This window comes from Dendrobates tinctorius, unplaced genomic scaffold, assembly GCF_039654945.1.
Source record: "Dendrobates tinctorius isolate UK_male_01 unplaced genomic scaffold, ASM3965494v1 ptg000171l, whole genome shotgun sequence".
Classification (NCBI taxonomy): domain Eukaryota; kingdom Metazoa; phylum Chordata; class Amphibia; order Anura; family Dendrobatidae; genus Dendrobates; species Dendrobates tinctorius.
Window position 1 is genome coordinate 22,588,854 of NW_027361838.1, and position 27,326 is coordinate 22,616,179.

Sequence of the window (27,326 nt, forward strand, 5' to 3'; positions counted from 1 at the left end):
CTTCTAGCACACACTTATAGCAATCACAATGCAGACTGAAGTCTATGCAGACTTGTACTCTGCAATATATGTACAACTAAGTGCAGTCAGGTGTGAAGCAGAGAGGAGTGGTCTCTGCTCATCTTGGCCAGACAATTAAGAGTGGACCAGATGTATATGATCAAGCCAGAGTAAACAAGGTCATAAATAACACTGGGGTAAGCTGGGGTTAGCTGAAAGGCATACCATGTGAATGCTAGGTGCAGAGGCAAGTCTATGTGCAAAGCTGGGTGACGCACTGTGTGTCCTTCATAGACAGACAGCAGGAGAGCAGGAGAGCTGGGTGGATGGACATACCATGTGAATGCTAGGTGCAGAGGCAAGTCTATGTGCAAAGCTGGGTGACGCACTGTGTGTCCTTCATAGACAGACAGCAGGAGAGCAGGAGAGCTGGGTGGATGGACATACCATGTGAATGCTAGGTGCAGAGGCAAGTCTATGTGCAAAGCTGGGTGACGCACTGTGTGTCCTTCATAGACAGACAGCAGGAGAGCAGGAGAGCTGGGTGGATGGACATACCATGTGAATGCTAGGTGCAGAGGCAAGTCTATGTGCAAAGCTGGGTGACGCACTGTGTGTCCTTCATAGACAGACAGCAGGAGAGCAGGAGAGCTGGGTGGATGGACATACCTGTCGGAAGAATATCCGACATGCATGTATATCACACATGCACAGCTCAGATCCCTGTATATTACAGCTGATCCCTGTACATTACACACATGCATAGCTCAGATCCCTGTATATTACAGCTGATCCCTGTATATCACACATGCACAGCTCAGATCCCTGTATATTACAGCTGATCCCTGTACATTACACACATGCATAGCTCAGATCCCTGTATATTACACACATGCACAGCTCAGATTCCTGTATATTACAGCTGATCCCTGTATATCACACATGCACAGCTCAGATCCCTGTATATCACACATGCACAGCTCAGATCCCAGAATATTGCAGCTGATCCCTGTATATCACACATGCACAGCTCAGATCCCTGTATATTACAGCTGATTCCTGTACATTACACACATGCATAGCTCAGATCCCTGTATATTACACACATGCACAGCTCAGATTCCTGTATATTACAGCTGATCCCTGTATATCACACATGCACAGCTCAGATCCCTGTATATTACAGCTGATCCCTGTATATCACACATGCACAGCTCAGGTCCCTGTATATTACAGCTGATCCCTGTATATCACACATGCACAGCTCAGATCCCTGTATATTACAGCTGATCCCTGTATATCACACATGCACAGCTCAGATCCCTGTATATTACAGCTGATTCCTGTACATTACACACATGCATAGCTCAGATCCCTGTATATTACACACATGCACAGCTCAGATTCCTGTATATTACAGCTGATCCCTGTATATCACACATGCACAGCTCAGATCTCTATATATCACGCATGCACAGCTCAGGGTCTCTGTATATTACAGCTGTTCTCTGTATATCACACATGCACAGCTCAGATCCCTGTATATTACAGTTGATCCCTGTATATCACACATGCACAGCTCAGATCCCTGTATATTACAGCTGATCCCTGTACATTACACACATGCACAGCTCAGATTCCTGTATATCACACATGCACAGCTCAGATCCCTGTATATTGCAGCTGATCCCTGTATATCACACATGCACAGCTCAGATCCCTGAACATTACAGCTGATCCCTGTATATCACACATGCACAGCTCAGATCCCTGTATATTACAGCTAATTCCTGTACATTACACACATGCATAGCTCAGATCCCTGTATATTACACACATGCACAGCTCAGATTCCTGTATATTACAGCTGATCCCTGTATATCACACATGCACAGCTCAGATCCCTGTATATCACACATGCACAGCTCAGATCCCTGTATATTGCAGCTGATCCCTGTATATCACACATGCACAGCTCAGATCCCTGAACATTACAGCTGATCCCTGTATATCACACATGCACAGCTCAGATCCCTGTATATTACAGCTAATTCCTGTACATTACACACATGCATAGCTCAGATCCCTGTATATTACACACATGCACAGCTCAGATTCCTGTATATTACAGCTGATCCCTGTATATCACACATGCACAGCTCAGATCCCTGTATATCACACATGCACAGCTCAGATCCCTGTATATTGCAGCTGATCCCTGTATATCACACATGCACAGCTCAGATCCCTGTATATTGCAGCTGATCCCTGTATATCACACATGCACAGCTCAGATCCCTGTATATTGCAGCTGATCCCTGTATATCACACATGCATAGCTCAGATCCCTGTATATTACACACATGCATAGCTCAGATCCCTGTATATTACACACATGCACAGCTCAGATTCCTGTATATTACAGCTGATCCCTGTATATCACACATGCATAGCTCAGATCCCTGTATATTACACACATGCATAGCTCAGATCCCTGTATATTACACACATGCATAGCTCAGATCCCTGTATATTACACACATGCACAGCTCAGATCCCTGTATATTGCAGCTGATCCCTGTATATCACACATGCATATCTCAGATCCCTGTATATTACACACATGCATAGCTCAGATCCCTGTATATTACACACATGCACAGCTCAGATTCCTGTATATTACAGCTGATCCCTGTATATCACACATGCACAGCTCAGATCCCTGTATATTGCAGCTGATCCCTGTATATCACACATGCACAGCTCAGATCCCTGAACATTACAGCTGATCCCTGTATATCACACATGCACAGCTCAGATCCCTGTATATTACAGCTAATTCCTGTACATTACACACATGCATAGCTCAGATCCCTGTATATTACACACATGCACAGCTCAGATTCCTGTATATTACAGCTGATCCCTGTATATCACACATGCACAGCTCAGATCCCTGTATATCACACATGCACAGCTCAGATCCCTGTATATTGCAGCTGATCCCTGTATATCACACATGCATAGCTCAGATCCCTGTATATTACACACATGCATAGCTCAGATCCCTGTATATTACACACATGCATAGCTCAGATCCCTGTATATCACACATGCACAGCTCAGAGTCCTGTATATTGCAGCTGATCCCTGTATATCACACATGCATAGCTCAGATCCCTGTATATTACACACATGCATAGCTCAGATCCCTGTATATTACACACATGCATAGCTCAGATCCCTGTATATTACAAACATGCATAGCTCAGATCCCTGTATATTACACACATGCATAGCTCAGATCCCTGTATATTACACACATGCATAGCTCAGATCCCTGTATATTACAAACATGCATAGCTCAGATCCCTGTATATTACACACATGCATAGCTCAGATCCCTGTATATTACACACATGCACAGCTCAGATCCCTGTATATTACAGCTAATTCCTGTACATTACACACATGCATAGCTCAGATCCCTGTATATTACACACATGCACAGCTCAGATTCCTGTATATTACAGCTGATCCCTGTATATCACACATGCACAGCTCAGATCCCTGTATATCACACATGCACAGCTCAGATCCCTGTATATTGCAGCTGATCCCTGTATATCACACATGCACAGCTCAGATCCCTGAACATTACAGCTGATCCCTGTATATCACACATGCACAGCTCAGATCCCTGTATATTACAGCTAATTCCTGTACATTACACACATGCATAGCTCAGATCCCTGTATATTACACACATGCACAGCTCAGATTCCTGTATATTACAGCTGATCCCTGTATATCACACATGCACAGCTCAGATCCCTGTATATCACACATGCACAGCTCAGATCCCTGTATATTGCAGCTGATCCCTGTATATCACACATGCACAGCTCAGATCCCTGTATATTGCAGCTGATCCCTGTATATCACACATGCACAGCTCAGATCCCTGTATATTGCAGCTGATCCCTGTATATCACACATGCATAGCTCAGATCCCTGTATATTACACACATGCATAGCTCAGATCCCTGTATATTACACACATGCACAGCTCAGATTCCTGTATATTACAGCTGATCCCTGTATATCACACATGCATAGCTCAGATCCCTGTATATTACACACATGCATAGCTCAGATCCCTGTATATTACACACATGCATAGCTCAGATCCCTGTATATTACATACATGCACAGCTCAGATCCCTGTATATTGCAGCTGATCCCTGTATATCACACATGCATATCTCAGATCCCTGTATATTACACACATGCATAGCTCAGATCCCTGTATATTACACACATGCACAGCTCAGATTCCTGTATATTACAGCTGATCCCTGTATATCACACATGCACAGCTCAGATCCCTGTATATTGCAGCTGATCCCTGTATATCACACATGCACAGCTCAGATCCCTGAACATTACAGCTGATCCCTGTATATCACACATGCACAGCTCAGATCCCTGTATATTACAGCTAATTCCTGTACATTACACACATGCATAGCTCAGATCCCTGTATATTACACACATGCATAGCTCAGATCCCTGTATATTGCAGCTGATCCCTGTATATCACACATGCATAGCTCAGATCCCTGTATATTACACACATGCATAGCTCAGATCCCTGTATATCACACATGCACAGCTCAGAGTCCTGTATATTGCAGCTGATCCCTGTATATCACACATGCATAGCTCAGATCCCTGTATATTACACACATGCACAGCTCAGATCCCTGTATATTGCAGCTGATCCCTGTATATCACACATGCATAGCTCAGATCCCTGTATATTACACACATGCATAGCTCAGATCCCTGTATATTGCAGCTGATCCCTGTATATCACACATGCATAGCTCAGATCCCTGTATATTACACACATGCATAGCTCAGATCCCTGTATATCACACATGCACAGCTCAGATCCCTGTATATTGCAGCTGATCCCTGTATATCACACATGCATAGCTCAGATCCCTGTATATTACACACATGCATAGCTCAGATCCCTGTATATCACACATGCATAGCTCAGATCCCTGTATATTACAAACATGCATAGCTCAGATCCCTGTATATTACACACATGCATAGCTCAGATCCCTGTATATCACACATGCACAGCTCAGAGTCCTGTATATTGCAGCTGATCCCTGTATATCACACATGCACAGCTCAGATCCCTGTATATCACACATGCACAGCTCAGATCCCTGTATATTGCAGCTGATCCCTGTATATCACACATGCATAGCTCAGATCCCTGTATATTACAAACATGCATAGCTCAGATCCCTGTATATTACAAACATGCATAGCTCAGATCCCTGTATATCACACATGCACAGCTCAGAGTCCTGTATATTGCAGCTGATCCCTGTATATCACACATGCATAGCTCAGATCCCTGTATATTACACACATGCATAGCTCAGATCCCTGTATATTACAAACATGCATAGCTCAGATCCCTGTATATTACACACATGCGCAGCTCAGATTCCTGTATATTGCAGCTGATCCCTGTATATCACACATGCACAGCTCAGATCTCTGTATATCACGCATGCACAGCTCAGGGTCTCTGTATATTAGTAGGGCTAGTCTTGCTGTCTACTTGATCTCCCTCTTATGATAAGAACTCATCTCACAATCTCTGCTACAGCCTCACAACCCAGAGCCGGATTCTGCCCACAACACGTGACTGATCACATGACCATGACGTCATCCAAGGTCCTGTAGCCCTCTAGGACCTGACATTCTTCTCCGGCTGCTCCGGTTCCGCCTCCGGTGACGTATGATATTATTGCCGGCCCGGAGCTGTCATGGCGGCTCAGAAGATCAATGAAGCTTTAGAGCATCTAGCGAAAGCGGAGAAATGGTAAGAGGAGGCGGGTGCGGGTGTGTGCACGGTGACAGCTGTCTCTGCCATGATGCCCAGTGTGGGAGGCAGGTGCATGCCTCCTCCTTATTCTGCCGCCTGTGGCTTGGCCTGAGATTCTCTGTAGCACTCGGACATCCTTGGGCTCATGGGCAGCTCTGCTGTATAGAGTCCCCTCATTGCTTCCCACGGCTTAGCAGGTGAATGTGTCATTGCTGCCTGCCATGATTCTTCCTTATAAGTGATTTGCCATTCAGGAGACTAGGAAAGCTGGGTGACGCCTCCCTCTGCCCTGTGACTCCTGCGCCGATGTGCTGGGGCCTCTCGTGTCTACTTGTCCAGATGTGTGGGGGCCTCTCGTGTCTACTTGTCCAGATGTGCTGGGGCCTCTCGTGTCTACTTGTCCAGATGTGCTGGGGCCTCTCGTGACTACTTGTCCAGATGTGTGGGGGCCTCTCGTGACTACTTGTCCAGATGTGCTGGGGCCTCTCGTGACTACTCGTGCCGATGTGCTGGGGCCTCTCGTGTCTACTTGTCCAGATGTGTGGGGGCCTCTCGTGTCTACTTGTCCAGATGTGCTGGGGCCTTTCGTGACTACTCGTGCCGATGTGCGGGGGCCTCTTGTGACTACTTGTCCAGATGTGCTGGGGCCTTTCGTGACTACTCGTGCCGATGTGCGGGGGCCTCTCGTGGCTACTTGTCCTGATGTGCGGGGGCCTCTCGTGGCTACTTGTCCTGATGTGCTGGGGCCTCTCGTGACTACTCGTCCAGATGTGCTGGGGCCTCTCGTGACTACTCATCCAGATGTGCTGGGGCCTCTCGTGACTACTCGTGCCGATGTGCTGGGGCCTCTCGTGACTACTCGTGCCGATGTGCTGGGGCCTCTCGTGGCTACTTGTCCTGATGTGCTGGGGCCTCTCGTGGCTACTTGTCCTGATGTGCTGGGGCCTCTCGTGGCTACTTGTCCTGATGTGCTGGGGCCTCTCGTGACTACTCGTCCAGATGTGCTGGGGCCTCTCGTGACTACTCATCCAGATGTGCTGGGGCCTCTCGTGACTACTTGTCCAGATGTGCTGGGGCCTCTCGTGACTACTCGTGCTGATGTGCGGGGGCCTCTCGTGGCTACTTGTCCTGATGTGCTGGGGCCTCTCGTGACTACTAGTCCTGATGTGCTGGGGCCTCTCGTGACTACTAGTCCTGATGTGCTGGGGCCTCTCGTGACTACTAGTCCAGATGTGCTGGGGCCTCTCGTGACTACTAGTCCAGATGTGCTGGGGCCTCTCGTGACTACTAGTCCAGATGTGCTGGGGCCTCTCGTGACTACTAGTCCAGATGTGCTGGGGCCTCTCGTGACTACTAGTCCAGATGTGCTGGGGCCTCTCGTGACTACTAGTCCAGATGTGCTGGGGCCTCTCGTGACTACTAGTCCAGATGTGCTGGGGCCTCTCGTGACTACTAGTCCAGATGTGCAGGGGCCTCTCGTGACTACTAGTCCAGATGTGCTGGGGCCTCTCGTGACTACTAGTCCAGATGTGCTGGGGCCTCTCGTGTCTACTTGTCCTGATGTGCTGGGGCCTCTCGTGGCTACTAGTCCTGATGTGCTGGGGCCTCTCGTGGCTACTAGTCCTGATGTGCTGGGGCCTCTCGTGGCTACTAGTCCAGATGTGCTGGGGCCTCTCGTGGCTACTAGTCCAGATGTGCTGGGGCCTCTCGTGGCTACTAGTCCAGATGTGCTGGGGCCTCTCGTGGCTACTAGTCCAGATGTGCTGGGGCCTCTCGTGGCTACTAGTCCAGATGTGCTGGGGCCTCTCGTGGCTACTAGTCCAGATGTGCTGGGGCCTCTCGTGGCTACTAGTCCAGATGTGCTGGGGCCTCTCGTGGCTACTAGTCCAGATGTGCTGGGGCCTCTCGTGGCTACTAGTCCAGATGTGCTGGGGCCTCTCGTGGCTACTAGTCCAGATGTGCTGGGGCCTCTCGTGGCTACTAGTCCAGATGTGCTGGGGCCTCTCGTGGCTACTAGTCCAGATGTGCTGGGGCCTCTCGTGGCTACTAGTCCAGATGTGCTGGGGCCTCTCGTGGCTACTAGTCCAGATGTGCTGGGGCCTCTCGTGGCTACTAGTCCAGATGTGCTGGGGCCTCTCGTGGCTATTCGTCCAGATGTGCTGGGGCCTCTCGTGACTTCTCGTCCAGATGTGCTGGGGCCTCTCGTGACTTCTCGTCCAGATGTGCTGGGGCCTCTCGTGACTACTCGTCCAGATGTGCTGGGGCCTCTCGTGACTACTCGTCCAGATGCCTCTCGTGACTACTCGTGCCGATGCCTCTCGTGACTACTACTCGTCCAGATGTGCTGGGGCCTCTCGTGACTACTACTCGTCCAGATGTGCTGGGGCCTCTCGTGACTACTACTCGTCCAGATGTGCTGGGGCCTCTCGTGACTACTACTCGTCCAGATGTGCTGGGGCCTCTCGTGACTACTTGTCCAGATGTGCTTGGGCCTCTCGTGACTACTCTGCTGTATAGAGTCCCCTCATTGCTTCCCAGGGCTTAGCAGGTGAATGTGTCACTGCTGCCATGATTCTTCCCTATAAGTGATTTGCCATTCAGGAGACTAGGAAAGCTGGGTGTTGCCTCCCTCTGCCCTGTGACTTCTGCGCCGATGTGCTGGGTCCTCCAGTGACTACTCGTGCCGATGTGCTGGGGCCTCTCGTGACTACTCGTGCCGATGTGCTGGGGCCTCTCGTGACTACTCGTGCCGATGTGCTGGGGCCTCTCGTGACTACTCTTCCAGATGTGCTGGGGCCTCTCGTGACTACTCTTCCAGATGTGCTTGGGCCTCTCGTGACTACTTGTCCAGGTGTGCTGGGGCCTCTCGTGCTGGGGCCTCTCGTGACTACTTGTCCAGATGTGCTTGGGCCTCTCGTGACTACTCTGCTGTATAGAGTCCCCTCATTGCTTCCCAGGGCTTAGCAGGTGAATGTGTCACTGCTGCCATGATTCTTCCTTATAAGTGATTTGACATTCAGGAGACTAGGAAAGCTGGATGATGCCTCCCTCTGGCCTGTGACTTTTGCGCCGATGTGCTGGGGCCTCTCGTGACTACGCTTGTCCAGATGTGCTGGGGCCTCTCGTGACTACGCTTGTCCAGATGTGCTGGGGCCTCTCGTGACTACGCTTGTCCAGATGTGCTGGGGCCTCTCGTGACTACGCTTGTCCAGATGTGCTGGGGCCTCTCGTGACTACGCTTGTCCAGATGTGCTGGGGCCTCTCGTGACTACGCTTGTCCAGATGTGCTGGGGCCTCTCGTGACTACGCTTGTCCAGATGTGCTGGGGCCTCTCGTGACTACGCTTGTCCAGATGTGCTGGGGCCTCTCGTGACTACGCTTGTCCAGATGTGCTGGGGCCTCTCGTGACTACGCTTGTCCAGATGTGCTGGGGCCTCTCGTGACTACGCTTGTCCAGATGTGCTGGGGCCTCTCGTGACTACGCTTGTCCAGATGTGCTGGGGCCTCTCGTGACTACGCTTGTCCAGATGTGCTGGGGCCTCTCGTGACTACGCTTGTCCAGCTGTGCTTGGGCCTCTCGTGACTACTTGTCCAGCTGTGCTTGGGCCTCTCGTGACTACTTGTCCAGCTGTGCTTGGGCCTCTCGTGACTATTCGTGTCGATGTGCTGGGGCCTCTCGTGACTATTCGTGTCGATGTGCTGGGGCCTCTCGTGACTACTCGTGCTGATGTGCTGGGGCCACTCGTGACTACTAGTCCAGATGTGCTGGGGCCTCTCGTGCCGATGTGCTGGGGCCTCTCGTGCCGATGTGCTGGGGCCTTTCGTGCCGATGTGCTGGGGCCTCTCGTGACTGCTTGTCCAGCTGTGCTGGGGCCTCTCGTGACTGCTTGTCCAGCTGTGCTGGGGCCTCTCGTGACTGCTTGTCCAGCTGTGCTGGGGCCTTTCGTGACTGCTTGTCCAGCTGTGCTTGGGCCTCTCGTGACTACTCGTGCTGATGTGCTTGGGGCCTGTCGTGACTACTCGTGCCGATGTGCTGGGGCCACTCGTGCCGATGTGCGGGGGCCTCTTGTCACTACTCATGCCGATGTGCTTGGATCTCCTGAGGTTTCCAATCTGCGTTCCTGACTTCCTCAGGGATCCTACAATCCTGAATGTTGAGCTGAAACCTAATGTGAACGCAGTCCTAGGAAATATCTGAAAAGAATAGTTGATATCTCAGCCATGTAGGAAGTTGTGTCCTCTCATGTGGAGAGGCCTCATGTGCAGCTCACTGAGGCATGTCCTCCTTGCTTCCACATTCTATTGCAGTTCTGGAAGAATTGGATTATTTTCAGGTTACCGGAGGCCAAATTACAGGGCTTTCTCTGTCTTGCCCTGACTGTGGGAACATCTGTGTAGTCTTTATTCTGTCATTCTGTTCTGCATTTTGTTACAGTTTGAAAACTGGGTTCTTAAAGTGGAAACCGGACTATGACAGCGCGGCTTCCGAATATTCTAAGGCAGGTATGTACAGAAGTGGATTTCCCCGGGTGTATTCTCCATCACTCAGGACTGCAATGAATTGTAATGTAAGGCCGGGGTCACAAGACGGTATTTACTCTCACCCGATAAAATCTGTCCAAGTTTGAGCATAGTGTGATCAGATTTTCTCAGATGTGGAAAGGAAGATGTAAATAAACGTCTCCATCTTCTCCATTCTATCAGATGTCTTCTGAGTGCAGTCCGATGGTTTCCAGGTGTGATCTGATATCGGATGTAAATCGTACATGCTGCAATGTTTTTTCCTCAAACAGACTTTGTCTGAGAAAAAAATCAGTCATTTAAATGGCCCCATAGACTATCATTGGTCTGAGTGCCATGTGATGTTTTGTCAAATCGCACTTGGGCCAAAAATAGTCGTCTCCACGAGCCCTTATAGGAGTTTTCCGGTCTCGTGATTGTGCTGACTTCTCCCCAGAATTAGTGTTCAGTAACAGATTGGCGGGGTTCTGATACCCAGCACACCCACTGATCAGCTGGTATCCGCTTCCATGGTGAAATGTCTTGTTGGCTGCATGGTGCAGAATTGTGCTACAATATACATTAATTTCAGGTGCAATTATTAAGAGATCCTTTGCTGAGAAGGTGAAAAAGTCAGAAGTCTTTTACAATTTTCTTATGCCACAATGCTGGCACAATGCCAATAATGAATCTCGCCCCTAAGTATCTCTTCCAGGCTGCAGGGTGACAGCTGTCAGATTTAGAGACTTAAATCGCTGCCATCAGGGTACAGACTGTGTTTTTTCTCATTTGAAAATAAAGGTTTGTCTACCTGTCTGTGATTACATTTTGCCTCTAAGGGCAAGGCAAGCCGGCCGGCCAGTTGCTGCCTTGTATACTCATGTCTCTATGATCTTCATGTCACTGCAGTGGTTAATGACTGACGTCTGTTTATCTGGATGTAAATGATGCCTCTGTTCACTGACCGCAAGCAGGGATCCTGAAAATGGTGAAAAATAAGCACAAAGTATCAAAAATTGCACATCCGCCTAAACTCTTGCTATTTTCACACTGCGTAATCAGTTCAACAGATTGTCACATCTATTCTCAAGTCATTATCCTACCAGCTATGTAACAACCAGGTCTGTGGAGTTAGTAAGCCAAACCTCCCACTCCGACTCCTCAATTTCCCTGACTCCGACTCCCTCATACATGACTCATGTTTCAGTGATACATTTACTGTAGTAAAATGGTATCAGGCTTTTAATTGCCATTATGATACAATAATCAAGCTCTTTACTTGCTTTAATCCTGTTTTCATGTTCACCCTAGCAGTTCTGAGATGAGTGAAGGCATTCCTTCCCAATGTTTTTTTTCATCTGATCTGTAGAGGAGGAGCGTCATAACTTAGCATGTACATAAAGTGCAGCACAGATTCATAAAAAACGAAATCTTTAGATCAGGAACAGAACAGTTATTTATTGGACATTTCATAATTTTCCCAAATTCTTATGAAGAAATATTCAGCACATGCTGCATTGAATTACTGTACCCAATTTTATTATACATTTTCGGAATCGGTCCATTTTATACCAACTACGACTGATTCCACAGAACCGGTGAATGCTCAGAATCACATCACTGACCATAGATAAGCTCCTCCACTGACCTCTGTACAAGAACATGTCCACAACACTCTTCAGTAGTGATAGGCCATGATCTTATTTTCTTATGTCCAGGAGATTGACTTAAACTGGTCAAAACTATCAGAAGCCCAAGACCAGCCTTCATGGTTCCCATTATAAGTCTGTCCCAGTCTTTTCAAACATTGTTCGCTATGACAGTGATTAGAAAGAAGCCTTCCATCTTTCTGGTTAATGTGTTTGCTTTTCTTGCCCAGCATATACTTATAATGCTATGATGTTGTTTCTTACAGCTGTCGCCTTTAAAAATGCCAAACAGTACGACCAGGCCAAAGACGCATTCTTAAAGGAGGCTGAATCTTATGAGAACAACAAAGCGTATCCTTTCTTGAAACATAAATTTGGTATTGTGCTTTTTATATATCGTGGACACACAGAATTAAAAAAACAATAAGGATTTACTTAAAAAGTAACAAAAAATTATTTTTTTGGCTCATTTGCATGGAAAGCGGCTTCCAAATCTCTGTTTTTTCCCCAGTCTATTTTCCTGCCTTTGGATGCATTGATATCACAACATACTAATTTGGAGTACAGATGATGGCAGTGATGGGTCAGCACCTAACTCATCCTGCTTATCAGAACAATCTCCTGCAGCAAGTTATCCTCAGAGTTAGAGGCTCAGGCGATGAAACTGTAACTGCCATCATCTGTACTCCAATTCAATACATTCTGAAATCAGTGCAGATAAAGGCAGGAAAATTTGCCAGAGAAAATCAATTTATCTAAGCCACTTACAAGCAAGTTTTATTGCAGAAATGAGGAAAATAAAAAACCCTAATAAAGTCCTTTAGTTAGGGTACCGTTACACCTAGCGACTCACCAGCGATCCCGACCAGCGATATGACGCGGTCAGGATCGCTGGTGAATCGCTGGGTGGTCGCTAGTGAGCTGCCACTCGGGCAGACCTCACCAGCGACATCGCAGGGGACGGGGATCGCTACTTACCTGTCAGACGCGGCGATCCTGCGTCCTCCCGCCCGGCTCCACGCGTCGCTCGTCGTCACATCAGGAATTGGACGACGAGGAATGATCCAGGAGCTTCTCGCGCGATCAGCGATAACCAGCGGGGGAGCCGGTCGGAGGTAAGTATCACATGCAGCGATATCGCTAGCAATATCGCTGCAACGTCACAAAATCGGTGACTTTACAGCGATATTGCTAGCGATATCGCAGTGTGTAACGGGGGCTTTACTCTTTAAATGTAGCCATAAGCTGCAGTACCAGTCACAGTTTATGGATAAGAGTGACACTGATTCTACAAAGTAGAGCCTTTATAGTGTTATACTAAGGTCAGCAAAAAAAGGGAAGTGTTGTCCTCATACAATGTGAGGTGGTTTCCAAAGGTCTAAGGCTATGTTCACACATTGCGTTTTTGCTGCGTTTATTTTCCACAGGGAAAACCTGCTGTCTTGACAGTAAAGAAGCTGTTTACAAAAACTAGGTTTTGCTGCCTTTTGTCTCGTGTACATGTTAATAAACTTTAGTGGTCCAAGAAAAAGCCTGCTTTAAATTCCTGAGGTTTTTACAGCCAAAAACAGAGCAAAATCTGATACCTTCATTTTGTGTTTTTGCTCTTGCCCATTATTTCTTATGGGTGAACAGACGCTGCAAATATGTTGAAAGAAGTGACATGTTGCAATTTGCAAAAACAGAGCAGCTTTCCAAATCAGCCAGGAAAACAAAAAACCAAGCTGTGTGCATGAGATAAAAAAAGCTGCAAAAACGCAACGTGTGAACATAGCCTAAGGAGCACCATCCAATGTGGGCATTACCTAGTCTCGTCCCAGGATGGCATTGATATTTGTTCCGTACCAGTTGGTTATGTATAGAGCTTAACACAACATCTGCAATTTTTGGACCTTAAAGGTTACATACTTCTTTTGGATGCAAAGCTATAAGCCTGTTATCATACAGTGTACTTTGGGGGCAATTATTGGGATATTTTTTTTTTTAACTAAATCTATGATTACATAAAAAAATATTGACATAGCACCATTTCAGAAATGTGAATGCCAGCAGATGTCGAAATTGTGACACTCACCACTGATGGTTTTTATCCCCTTTTTTCTAGTGTAAAAAAACATGGTCACAGTATAGCACAAGAGGTTACATTTTGTGACCATGGTTATTACACTGAAATAAGGTGGATTACAGCATCATTGGTGAGTGCCGCATTTCCTATATCTGAGATTAATTGCATCATAATTGTATAATGATCGTAGCAGTGTCCTTTTTTTATCAGAAATGTTACAAGTAGGCTGTAATATATACATCGATCATCCAGAACATTAAAACCATCTCCCTAACGTTGTTTTGTTCACTATTTGCCATCAAGATGGCATTGACCTGTCAAGGCGAGGACCAAGACTTTGCAGGAAGTCATTTTAAGGGGACCTACAATTTACAGAGTTGTTTTATATGGTGTACAGTATAAAGATCCGTGGGGGTCCAAATTCTGAGAATCTTACCCATCGTTAATAATGCTGTTGAGAAGTGTCCACTTCAGGAAGTAATAGTGTACAGCCACTTCATGAACATGTACAAAATGGTCAACAGGCTCAATACAAAGGCTACGAGAATGTACACCACTCTGTGGAATTAATGGAATGTAGAAGGAAAAAATGAACATTAAACTTTGTTTTCGCAAACCTTTTACTTTAGCCCCAAAATGTTTTTATTTTTACAAAGATAGCCGGAGAAAGTGAGCCTCAAACATTTGTTGTGCAATTTCTCCTGAGTACGCCGATACCCCACATGTGTGTGAAAACTACTGTTTGGACGCACGGCAGGGCTCGGAAGGGAAGGAACACAGTTTGACTTTTTGACGCGTCAATGGCTAGAATCGAGAGCGAACTACATGTCGCGTTTGGAGAGACCATGATAGGCCTAAATAGTGCTAACCCCCACAAGTGACCCCATTTTGTACGCTAGACACCTTAAGGAATGTATCTAGATCTGTGAAATCCTCAGATGCTTCACAGAAGTGTATAACAAAGAGCCATGAAAGTAAAAAAAAAAAAAATCCCACCAAAAAATTTTTTAGCCCCAATTTTTTATTTTCATAAAGGTAGCAGGAGAAATTGCACAACACATTTTGGGCTCCAATTTCTCCTAAGTGTGTAAATACCCTATACGTGACCGAAAACTACTTATGATGCACAGTGAAAAGCTCAAAAGGGAAGAAGCGCTATATTGGAGTTCAGATTTTGCTGGAATGGTTTGAGAGTGCCATGTCACACTGGCAGCGCCCCTGAGGTGCCAGAACAACAGAAACTCCCCATAAATTATGTAATTTCTCTTTAACTTTTGTAAGTTGTGGTTTCCTTGTATCAGACTTATTTCCCAACACATGTCACAAGTGCTTGAATATATTGAAATTTTGGAGGTGTAATCTTCACCTTGATATCTTCATCTTGTCCCTCACATCTTTACTGAACAGTTTTTGGAATGTTACAGGAAGAGGCCACTGCCTTCAGAAAATACGGTTTCCATAAATGTGTGTACTTGACGTGCAACAATGTTTAAATTCTTGATATGTGTCAGCGCAACATCCTCGTGACTGACAGGACACAAGGTTCCCCTGCAGAACGTTGACCCCAGCATCACACTGTTTCTGGCACTTGTCCTCCATGGGAAACAACACACATACCCCATCATCCAAAAGATACAAAATAGAAAGTGATTCATCAGAGCAGGTCATCTTCTCTAATTGTTTTATGTCCCAATTCTGACACTTTGCGCCCATTGTAACCAATTTCATTGGTGGAAAGAGGGCAGCGTGGGCATTCTGGCCGGTCCTCCAGACCCATAGGTATAAAACTGTGGTGCCAGAGTACCTTTGCCGTGGCTAAGATCTCAATGTACCATTATGCTCCTCTTATGGCATTTTGGACTTCCCCTGCTTCTGTTAGTCACGGATCTCTTCTTAGAGGGAACGATGCCGTGCGCGCGTGCGTAGTGATACTTGCTGTACCAGCCATGTTCACTTGTCTTTCTGCTGACAGCGTTCACTGCTACACACAGAAGCATAGCAAGAGTTTCGGAGAGGGGAATATAAATTAATTGCATCACCGAATAGATGATTGTCACCACTGCCCCCAAGATAACATTTAAGCAATGTTAGATTAAGCTCACTGTAAGAGACATCTTGAAAATGTTCGGAGGCTGAAAACCTTTTACAACCTAATTTAAAAAAGCATCACTTTATTTACATGCTTTGAATTCTGAAACACCATACATATACAGGGTACTTGTCGCAAAATTAGAATATCATCAAAAAGTTAATTTTTTACCCTTCGCCACGACAGCACCCACTTGGAGAGAGGGATCCGCCCATAGGAACAGGAAACCTACAGAGATAAGAGGGAGGTCCACCTCTCCTCAGTTGGTTTCCTGTTCCTATGGAAAACCGCAGGATTCTTCTACAGATATACCTGGGCCAAGGAACTGCCTGTGCAGTCTCTGTGGGAACGGCAGGGGTTCCAGTCCAGAAGCAGTGACAGGGGAGTGCTGTATTCCGGCTCCCTCCTCGACTGAGCAGCCACAGCTGCAGTGGCAGAAACAATGGGTCTGGGTAAGGCCACCTGGGGATCTCCTGCATATTTACAAGCCACCGGGGTCCGGAGATGGCCATCCCGGTCCGTGTGGGAGCGAGGAACCGGGGGGAACAGATGCAGCCTCGGTTTTTCCTATGGCTTCAGCGCCCAGAAGGAGGACGCACATGCAGCGCTGATACCGGAAGTGGTAAGGAGGAACTTCCGGGTCACTGGAGGATCCCCAGCGGCAGGGCGCACGCGCGGTCCCGAGTGTATCGCGAGACCGCGCCTAAGCATGGAAAGCGCTCCCGCTCCCACCCCGCAGAAGCTGCGAAAGGAAAAAAAAAGAAAGATGGCGATATTCAGCAGCGCGGCCCGGCGGCTGTATACCAGGCCGAGCACGCGCGAATTAGCCGCGCCTACCTCGAGGAGGCGCACCCGGGGGAGGGGGGAGGTACCGGCAAGATGGTGGGGCACATAAAAAACCCTGCTGCAGGGGGTGCGGCATGCAAGCATGTCTTCCCCAGGACAGCGCACGCATCCCCCGGCGGGTGACACAGCAGCATCCAAGGACCACTCTGCCAGAGGTTCCTCGGACAGAAGCCACGCCAACAAGCCTTCATCTCAGCCTCCTGATCCGGTACCTACAGCTTCTCTGGGTGAGTGGACGACTCTGCCTATCAAGCTGATAAATACTTCTCTCTCTTCCTCTCTCCCTCTTCGCTACATCTCCTCCCTCAGGCTAAGAAAAAAGAAAAATCAAAAAATAAAGAATGTGCTCTTTGCAGACGCCTCCTACCGGACACTTACACCAAAAGGCTATGTAAAAAAATGCATTAATGAGACTGCAAAACAGGCATCAGCGTCAGCCACAGACTTAAGAGCCATAATAAGGAAAGAGTTACGGGCCCTAACCCAGTCTAGTAGTACACCTAAACATACTAAGACTAAGAAACCGACAGTGGCCGGCACAGACTCTGACGAGGACGAAGCGGTGATCTCTGATGGCTCCAACGCATCCACATTGTCATCCTCCCCAGATATGGAGGGGCGTTCATGTTTTCCCTTAGAGAACATGGCCAACTTAGTTAAGTCCGTTAGAAACATCCATGGGGTGCACAGAGACAAGGGAGCCGCAAACAACACAAGAAATTATGTTGGCAGGATTAACTGATAGGAAGAGGAGAGCCTTCCCTGTTATGCCAGCCATAAAAGCCCTGGTTAAGAAAGAGTGGGAAAAGCAGATAACCAGAGAGGTTATCTCCCCTCAGCCTCAAAAAGAAGGTACCCCTTCAGTGACGAGTCGTTAACATGGTCCAAGGTCCCGAAAGTGGACGCTGCGGTCGCCTCTACCTCAAAACAATCAGCCTTACCGGTGAAGGACGCAGGGGTACTAAAAGATCCGCTCGACTGTAAAGCTGATGCCTCACTAAAAAGGGCAAAGGAGGCAGCTACCGGCACATTTAAGCTGGCAATAGCCAGCACTTGCATGGCTCGTTCTATGCTGGTCTGGATTGATCAACTAGACCAACAAATAGACCAAAAGACTTCCAGAGACAAATTGCGAGCTGCTATTCCCTTGATCCATGGCGCGGCTGCATTTATAGCAAATGCTTCTGCTGACTCGTTACTCTTGGCAGCCAGGACAGCAGGCTTACTTAACACCAGGCGTAGTCTGTGGCTTAAAAGCTGGAGAGGCGATACCCAATCCAAGGCAAAGCTCTGTGCCATCCCTTGTGAGGGTGAGTTTCTGTTTGGGAAAACCTTAGATGAGATCCTCACCAAGGCAAAAGAAAGAAGGGCTTCCCTAACCCCCTTCTCCCATTTTATAGGAGGGCGTTTAGGAGACGGCCATTTGGCAGAGGAAGGCCAGCGGAAAACCAAAATCGTTGGGTCACAAAGGAGGACAAGAACAAAGGTGTCATATTTAAGGGATCCTCCTTCTGCAGAGACAGGAACTAAAGAGCCAGTCCCTGCAGTAGGAGGAAGACTAAAATTTTTCCTCCGAGAATGGGAAAAAATCACAGCCAGCTCTTCGGTCCTGGACATTGTTAGAAATTGGCGAAAGATAGAGTTCCATCACGTTCCCCATAACTCGGTTATAACATCTCTCAACTCACCAATCCAACAGCAGGACCTGGAAGTTGAGATTATAAGCTTGTTGGACAAAAAAGTATTGGTCCATGTGCCCAAAGAACAGGAAGGGAGAGGATTTTACTCCCCTCTTTTTCTGTTACCTAAGCCAGATGACTCTTTCAGGACAATCATCAACCTGAAAAAGCTAAATACATTTGTCAAAAACCATTGGTTTAAGATGGAGTCTATTAGATCTACAATTAAGCTCCTCTTCCCCAATTGTATGATGGCAGGCTTAGATCTAAAGGATGCTTATCATCTTCCCATCCATTACAGGTATCAGAAATACCTGAGAGTGGCGGTCTCCCTCGCTGGCACCATACATCATCTCCAGTTCACAGCCATGCCATTCGGCCTTTCCATCGCATCACGATTCTTTACAAAGGTGATGCTGGAAGTAATGGCCTTCAGACACCAAAAAGACACCTTGATAATACCCTATCTGGATGACTTTTTAATAATAGGGAACTCAACTCGACAATGTAATAGACGAGTTGCTGACGCACTCTTATCCCTACAGGCTCTAGGATGGATAATAAACTTCAAAAAGTCCAGAGTCGAGCCACAATCTGTCCAGTCCTTCTTAGGTCTCCAATTAGACTCCATAAACCAAAAATGTCTGCTACCACAGGTAAAGATTGCAATGATCAAAAGAAAGATCACGTTAGCAATGGACAAACCATGCATGTCCTTGAGGGAAGCAATGTCCCTCCTAGGGTCCCTTACCTCCTGCATCCCAGCGGTTCAGTGGGCCCAGTTCCGCACCAGGTAACTGCAACACCAAATTCTCCTAGAAGAGGCTGGTGTCAGAGGAAATTTGGCAAAGAAAATCACCTTATCCCAAACAGTCCTAACTTCCCTAGCGTGGTGGTTAGATGATGATAATCTATCGTGAGGAGTACCATGGGTAATAACACCTTCCCGTATAGTTACTACTGATGCCAGCCCTACAATATGGGGGGCTCATATGGGAGGGACCTTCTCCCAAGGCCAGTGGGATATAAGCAAGAGACAAGATTCCTCAAACTTAAAAGAACTGAATGCGGTTAGTCATGCGTTATATCAATTCTTTCCACAGTTACAAGGGGAACACGTGAGAATCCTTTGACACCACAGTGGTGGCATATCTGAACAGGCAAGGAGGAACTCGATCGGACAGCCTAATGTCTTCCGCAAGAAAAATCTTATCCTTAGCCAAAAAGCAATTTTTGTCTCTCGACTCTCCACATAAGAGCAAGAGACAATTCGGAAGCAGACTTTCTAAGTCACTACACGCTAAGGCAAGGAGAATGGTGCCTGAGCCGGCAAATATTCAAACACATCGTGTCACTGTGGGGTCTTCCCCAGATAGATCTCTTCGCCAACAGACAGGTGCGAAGGTTCGCCTCCCTGAACGTGACAGACTATCCAGAAATTCTGGATGCCCTCCAAGCCCCGTGGCAGTTCAGGCTGGCATATTCATTTCCCTCAATCATACTACTGCCACAGGTCATCAGGAAGATCAGGGCAGAAAGGGCGCGGATAATCTTAATAGCGCCATTTTGGCCCAGGAGGCCATGGTTTTCATGCCTACAAACAATGTCAGTGACAGATCATTGGGTGCTCCCCTCATTCCCCAAGCTCTTCTCTCAGGGGCCATTCTTCCATCCTCAAGTGGACAATCTCCACTTGACGGCTTGGAACTTGAAAGGGAAATGTTGAGAGCAAGAGGGTTCACGGAGGAGTTAGTCAATACCCTCCTACAGAGTCGAAAATTGGCTACTACAAAGATTTACACCACGGTATGGAGAAAGTTCCTAGAGTTCCACACAGCTCCCGACTCTAGTGAAATCCCGATAACACCAATTCTAGAATTTCTTCAAAAAGGGAAAGATCTAGGGCTATCCGTCAGCACACTAAAAGTTCAATGTCTGCTCTACGGGCCCTCTATAGTTATAACCATAGATGGATAGCCAGAATCATCTCTGGCTGTGAGCGGAGCGAACCAGTACGTATACCCAGAGTGCCCCCCTGGGACTTGAATCTGGTACTAGATGCCCTAACACGCTCCCCCTTTGAACCGTTAGACTCAATATCCCTTACACACCTATCTCTTAAGACGGTACTGCTAGTGGCACTAACTTCAGCCAGAAGGGTCAGCGACATACAGGCAGTTTCAATAGAACCTCCATTCCTATTAACATTCCAGGATCAGCTGATATTAAAACCAGACCCCTCATACCTGCCAAAAGTAGCGGGGAAATTTCATAGGTCGCAAGAGAGCCACCTCCCTTCATTTTTCCTTAACCCTTCTACTCCAGAGGAAGAAAAATTCCATACACTAGACGTTAGAAGAGCAGTATTACAATACATCGAGAGGTCTAGCAGCTGGAGGAAGAGTAGGGCTCTGTTTATTTCCTTCCAGGGCCAAAAGAAGGGATATGAGGTCACAAGGGGTACCCTGTCTCGGTGGATCAGAGATGCGATCTGTCTGGCATACTCTATGAGAAATGAAGATCATCCGGAGGGGATCAGGGCACATTCCGCCAGAGCTATGGCATCCTCGTGGGCAGAGAGGGGAAATGTCGCAATCGAGTCTATATGTAAGGCCGCAACTTGGTCAACGCCCTCTACCTTTTATAACCATTATAGGCTTGATTTATCATGCTCATCTGACCTAGCCTTTGGTAGAGCGGTCCTCAGCACGGTGGTCCCTCCCAGGTGAAGGTCTCTGAAAGTCTTTCCAAGTGGGTGCTGTCGTGGCGAAGGGTAAAAAGCCGGATTACTTACCGGTAATGCTCTTTTAATGAGTCCACGAAAGCACCCGCTCACTACCCTCCCTAGAAGTTAATGTATATACACCTTCTTAGATATAACACTGATAAACTAAAATATTGAAATGGCCTAAAAATTGGCGGTACTCTGAAATCCAACTGAGGAGGAGAGGTGGACCGCCCTCTTTTATCTCTGTAGGTTTCCTGTTCCTATGGGCGGATCACTCTCTCCAAGTGGGTGCTGTTGTGGACTCATTAAAAGAGCATTACCGGTAAGTAATCCGGCTTATTTCTGTTCTTCAATACAAAAACTTGTATATTATATAGAGTCATTACACACAGTGATCTATTTCAAGTTTTCAAGTGTTTATTTCTGTTTATGTTGATGATTATGGCTTACAGCCAATGAAAACCCAAAAGTCATTATCTCAGTAAATTAGAATACTTTATAACACAAGCTTGAAAAATGATTTTAAAATCCGAAATGTTGGCCTACTGAAATGTATGCTCAGTAAATGCACTCAATGCTTGGTCGGGGCTCCTTTTGCATCAATTACTGCATCAATGAAGCATGGCATGGAGGCGATCAGCCTGTGGCACTGCTGAGGTGTTATGGAATCCCAGGTTGCTTTGATAGCAGCCTTCAACTCATCTGCATTGTTGGGTCTTGTGTCTCATATTTCTCTTGACAATACCCCATAGATTCTCTATGGGGCTAAGGTCAGGCGAGTTTGCTGGCCAATCAAGCACAGTGATACTGTTGTTTTTAAACCAGGTATTGGTACTTTTGGCAATGTGAACAGGTGCCAAGTCCTGCTGGAGAGTGAAATTTCCATCTCCAAAAAGCTTGTCCACAGAGGGAAGCATGAAGTGCTCTAAAATTTCCTGGTAGATGGCTGCGCTGACTTTGGTCTTGATAAAACACAGTGGACCTACACCACCAGATGACATGGCTCCCCAAACCATCACTGATTGTGGAAACTTCACACATGACCTCAAGCAGCTTGGATTGTGTGCCTCTCCACTCTTCCTCCAGATTCTGGGACCTTGATTTCCAAATGAAATGCAAAATTTACTTTCATCTGAAAACAACACCTTGGACCACCGAGCAACAGTCCAGTTCTTTTTCTCCTTGGCCCAAATAAGACGCTTCTGGCGTTGTCTATCGGTCATGAGTAGCTTGACACAAGGAATGCGACACTTGTAGCCCATGTCCTGGATACATCTGTGTGTAGTGGCTCTTGAAGCAATGACTCCAGCAGCAGTCCACTCCTTGTGTATCTCCCCAAAATTTTTGAATGGCCTTTTCTTAACAATCCTTTCAAGGCTGCCGGTTATCCCAGTTGCTTGTGCATCTTTTTCTACCACACTTTTTCCTTACACGCAACTTTCCATTAATATGCTTGGATACAGCACTCTGTGAACAGCCAGTTTCTTTAGCAATGACATTTTGTGGCTTACCCTCCTTGCGGAGTGTGTCAATGACTCCCTTCTGGACATCTGTCAAGCCAGCAGTCTTCCCCATGATTGTGGAGCCTACTGAAACAGACTAAGGGACCTTTTTAAATGCATAGGAAGCATTTTCTTGTGTTTTTGGTTAATTATTATAATTTACTGAGATAATGACTTTTGGGTTTTCACTGGCTGTAAGCCATAATCCTCAACATAAACAGAACTAAACACTTGAAATAGATCACTCTGTTTGTAATGACTCTATATAATATGCGAGTTTCACATTTTGTATTGAAGAACTGCAATAAACTTTTGAATGATATTATAATTTTGTGAGCAGCACCTGTATGAACCACGTAGGAGTACATGCCTGGGTGTACCAGCATGGCGAGCGGCGTCAGCAGAGAGGAACCACGTAGGAGGACATGCCTGGCAACTGTGTGCATGGCTGCAATGAACTATGTGTATGCAGCCAGCACAACCATTTTCCGTGCCCATGCACCTGGGGCAGAGTTCTCTATGAAGCAAGCACTGTCTATCAGATGCGAGGGAAGTCGCCATGATGCAAAATGAGAGAGCGTAACAGTACACTGAGCTCTTGGCCATGCTAGGGGTGCAACAAATCCCACTAATTTCCATAATCATTGAGTTATTTTTACCAGACACAGTGCTAGTAAGATTTTGTATAGGAGCTACAGTAAGTCCCCAATGTCCCTGTATATTTACATTCAAAGGTATTTTGGAGCTGACAGACTCCCTTTTAAAAATGACAATATGATGATAATTGGGTAGTTTAACCCCTTTCTTTCATGTGACGTACTATCCCGTCCATGTGCCCTGGGACTTAATCCCCAGGGACGGGATAGTACGTCACAGCGATCAGCGGCGCCCACGTGGTGAGCGCCGCTGATCGCGGCTGGTTGTCAGCTGATTATCACAGCTGACACCCGGCACCATGTGTCAGGGGCAGTCAAGGACCGCCCTCGACACGTTAACCCCTTGCACACCGCGATCAAACACGATCGCGGTGTACCGGGGGTTAAAGGGAAGCATCGGCAGGGAGGGGGCTCCCTCCGTGCTTCCCTGAGCCCCCCACAGCAGCTTAATGTGCAGCGCTGCTGTGGGGGGCTCCATCCCTGCAGGTCCCCGAATCCAAGATGGCGACGGGGGCCTGCAGGGAGCTGGCTTCCTCATGCCTGCAAAGCGCAGGCAAGGAGGAAGCCTTGTGCAGTGCCTGTGACAGATCGCTGATCTGTCACAGTGATCTGTGATGTGACAGATCAGCGATCTGTCATGACAGGTATGTCCCCCCTGCGGCAATGTAATAAAGCTTAAAAAAAAAAAAAAAGTGTAAAAATATATATTCCCTAATTCATTTTTTGGAAACAAAAAAAAAAAAACAATAAAAGTACACATATTTGGTATCGCCGCGTCCGTAGCGAACCCCTTAAAAAATAAAAAACGAAGCAAAAAATAATGATTTATTATCATACCGCCGAACAAAAAGTGCAATAACGCGCGATCAAAAAGACTCATATAAATATCCATGGTACCGCTGAAAACGTCATCTTGTCCCGCAAAAAACGAGCCGCCATACAGCATCAGCAAAAAATAAAGTTATAGCTCGCAGAATAAAGCAATGAAAAAATAATTATTTTTTATATAAAATTGTTTTCATTGCATAAAAGCGCCAAAACATAAAAAAACGACCTAAATGAGGTATCGCTGTAACCATACTGACCCGAAGAATAAAAGCGCTTTATCAATTTTACCGCAGGTGGAACGGTGTAAACGCACCCCCCCAAAATAAATTCATGAAACGCTGGTTTTTGTTCATTCTGCGTCCCAAAAATCGGAATAAAAAGCGATCAAAAGATGTCACGTGCCCGAAAATTATATTAATACAAACGCCAACTCGTCCCGCAAAAAATAAGACCTCACATGACTCTGTGCGTCAAAATATGGAAAAATTATAGCTCTCAGTATGTGGTGATGCAAAAACTATTTTTACAATAAAAAGCGTCTTAGCGTGCGACAGCTGCCAAACATAAAAACCCACCATAAATAGTAAATCAAACCCCCCGTTATCACCCCCTTAGTTAGGGAAAAATAATAAAATTAAAAGAAAATGTATTTATTTCCATTTTCCCACTAGGGCTAGGGTTGGCGCTAGAGTTAGGGCTGAGATTAGGGTTAGGGGTGTGTTGGGGTTAGGGTTGGAGTTAGAATTGGGGGGTTTCCACTGTTTGGGCACATCAGGTGCTCTCCAAATGCAACATGGCGTCTGATCTCAATTCCATCCAATTCTGCATTGAAAAAGTCAAATGGTGCTCCTTCCCTTCCAAGCTCTGCCATGCGCCCAAACAGTGTTTTACCCCCACATATAGGGTATCAGCCTACTCAGGACAAATTGCAAAACAACTTTTGGGGTCCAATTTCTCCTGTTACCCGTAGGAAAATAAAAAATTGGGGGCAAAAATATAATTTTTGTGGAAAAAAATGTTTTTTTATTTTCACACCCGGGCGTTATAAACTTCTGTGAAGCACTTGGGGGTTCAAAGTGCTCACCACACATCTAGATAAGTTCCGTGGGGGGTCTAGTTTCCAAAATGGGGTCATTTGTGGGGAGTTTCAATAGTTTAGGTACATCAGGGGCTCTCCAAACGCAACATGAAACCTGCAGAGCATTCCATCAAAGTCTGCATTCCAAAACGTCACTTCCCTTCCGAGCCCCGACGTGTGCCCATACAGTAGTTTTCTCCCACATATGAAGTATGAGCGTACTCAGGACAAATTGGACAACAACTTTTGGGGTCCATTTTCTCCTGGTACCCTTGGGAAAATAAAAAAATTGGTGACTAAAAGATCATGTTTGTGGAAGAAATACGATTTTATTTTCACGCCCGGGCGCTATAAACTTCTGTGAAGCACTAGGGGTTCAAAGTGCTCACCACACATCTAGATAAGTTCCTTGGGGGGTCTAGTTTCCAAAATGGTGTCATGTGTGGGAGGTTTTCACTGTTTTGGTACATCAGGGGTTTCCCAATCACGACATGGTGTCAGATCTCAATTCCAGCCAAAAAAGTCAAATGGCGCTGCTTCCCTTCTGAGCTCTGCCATGCGCCCAAATAGTCGTTTACACCCACATATGGGGTATCAGCGTACTCAGGACAAATTGCACAATAACTTTTAGGGTCCTGTTACCCTTGGGAAAATAAAAATTGGGGGTGAAAAGATCATTTTTGTGGAAAAAATATGATTTTTTAATTGTACCGCTGTACGTTATAAACTTCTGTGAAGCCCTTGTGGGTTCAAAGTTCTCACTACATATCTAGATAAGTTCCTTGGGGGGTCTAGTTTCCAACATGGGGTCACTTGTGGGAGGTTTCCACTGTTTAGGTACATCAGGGGCTCTCCAAACGTGACATGGCGTCCAATCTGAATTCCAGCCAATTTTGCATTGAAAAAGTCAAACGGCGCTCCTTCCCTTCTGAGCTCTGCCATGCGCCGAAACAGTGGTTCCCCCCCCACATATCAGGTATCAGAGTACTCAGGACAAACTGCACAATAACTTTTGCAGTCCAATTTCTCCTGTTACCCTTGGTAAAATTAAAAAAAAATGAAACTGAAGTATTTTTTTGTGAAAAAAAGTTAAATGTTCTTTTTTTTTTTAATATTCAAAAAATTCCTGTGTAGCGCCTGAAGGGTTAATAAACTTCTTGAATGTGGTTTTAAGCACCTTAAGGGGTGCAGTTTTTAGAATGGTGTCACTTTTGGGTATTTTCTATCATATAGACCCCTCAAAGTGGCTTCAAATGTGATGTGGTCCGTAAAAATAAAATGGTGTTGCAGAAAAGAGAAATCGCTGGTCAACTTTTAACCCTTATAACTTCCTAACAAAGAAAAATTTTGGTTCCAAAATTGTGCTGATGTAAAGTAAACATGTGGGAAATGTTACTTATCAAGTTTTTTGTGTACCGTATCTCTGTGATTTTAAGGGCATAAAAATTCAAAGTTGGAAAATTGCGAAATTTTCAACATTTTCGCCAAATTTCTGTTTTTTTCACAAATAAACGCAAGTTATTTGAATGAAATTTTACCACTTACATGAAGTACAATATGTCACGAGAAAACAATGTCAGAATCACCGAGATCAATGGAAACGTTTCAGAGTTATTACCTCATAAAGGGACAGTGGTCAGAATTGTAAAAATTGGCCCGGTCATGAACGTGCAAACCACCCTTGGGGGTTAAGGGGTTAACATCTCAGTGTTACAGGAGGCAGATGCTTTTGCTCCTGATCAGATGTCCCATATTCCTGCCCTTACCCAAACATTCTGTATGCACCATG

At 46.3% G+C, this 27,326-nt stretch overlaps 1 protein-coding gene across 1 annotated transcript in view; it reads left to right on the top strand.

Annotated features, from left to right (window-relative positions):
- Positions 1–5,698: 5,698 nt before the first annotated feature.
- The window catches only part of NAPG (NSF attachment protein gamma), a 34,286-nt gene continuing 12,658 nt past the window's right edge, over positions 5,699–27,326 (top strand). Inside the window, exons 1-3 of the mRNA XM_073550975.1 lie at positions 5,699–5,914; positions 10,353–10,420; positions 12,333–12,417. Of these exons, the coding sequence (XP_073407076.1) occupies positions 5,859–5,914; positions 10,353–10,420; positions 12,333–12,417 (209 nt within the window). The 5' untranslated portion in view covers positions 5,699–5,858. The remainder of the gene's footprint in view (positions 5,915–10,352; positions 10,421–12,332; positions 12,418–27,326) is intronic.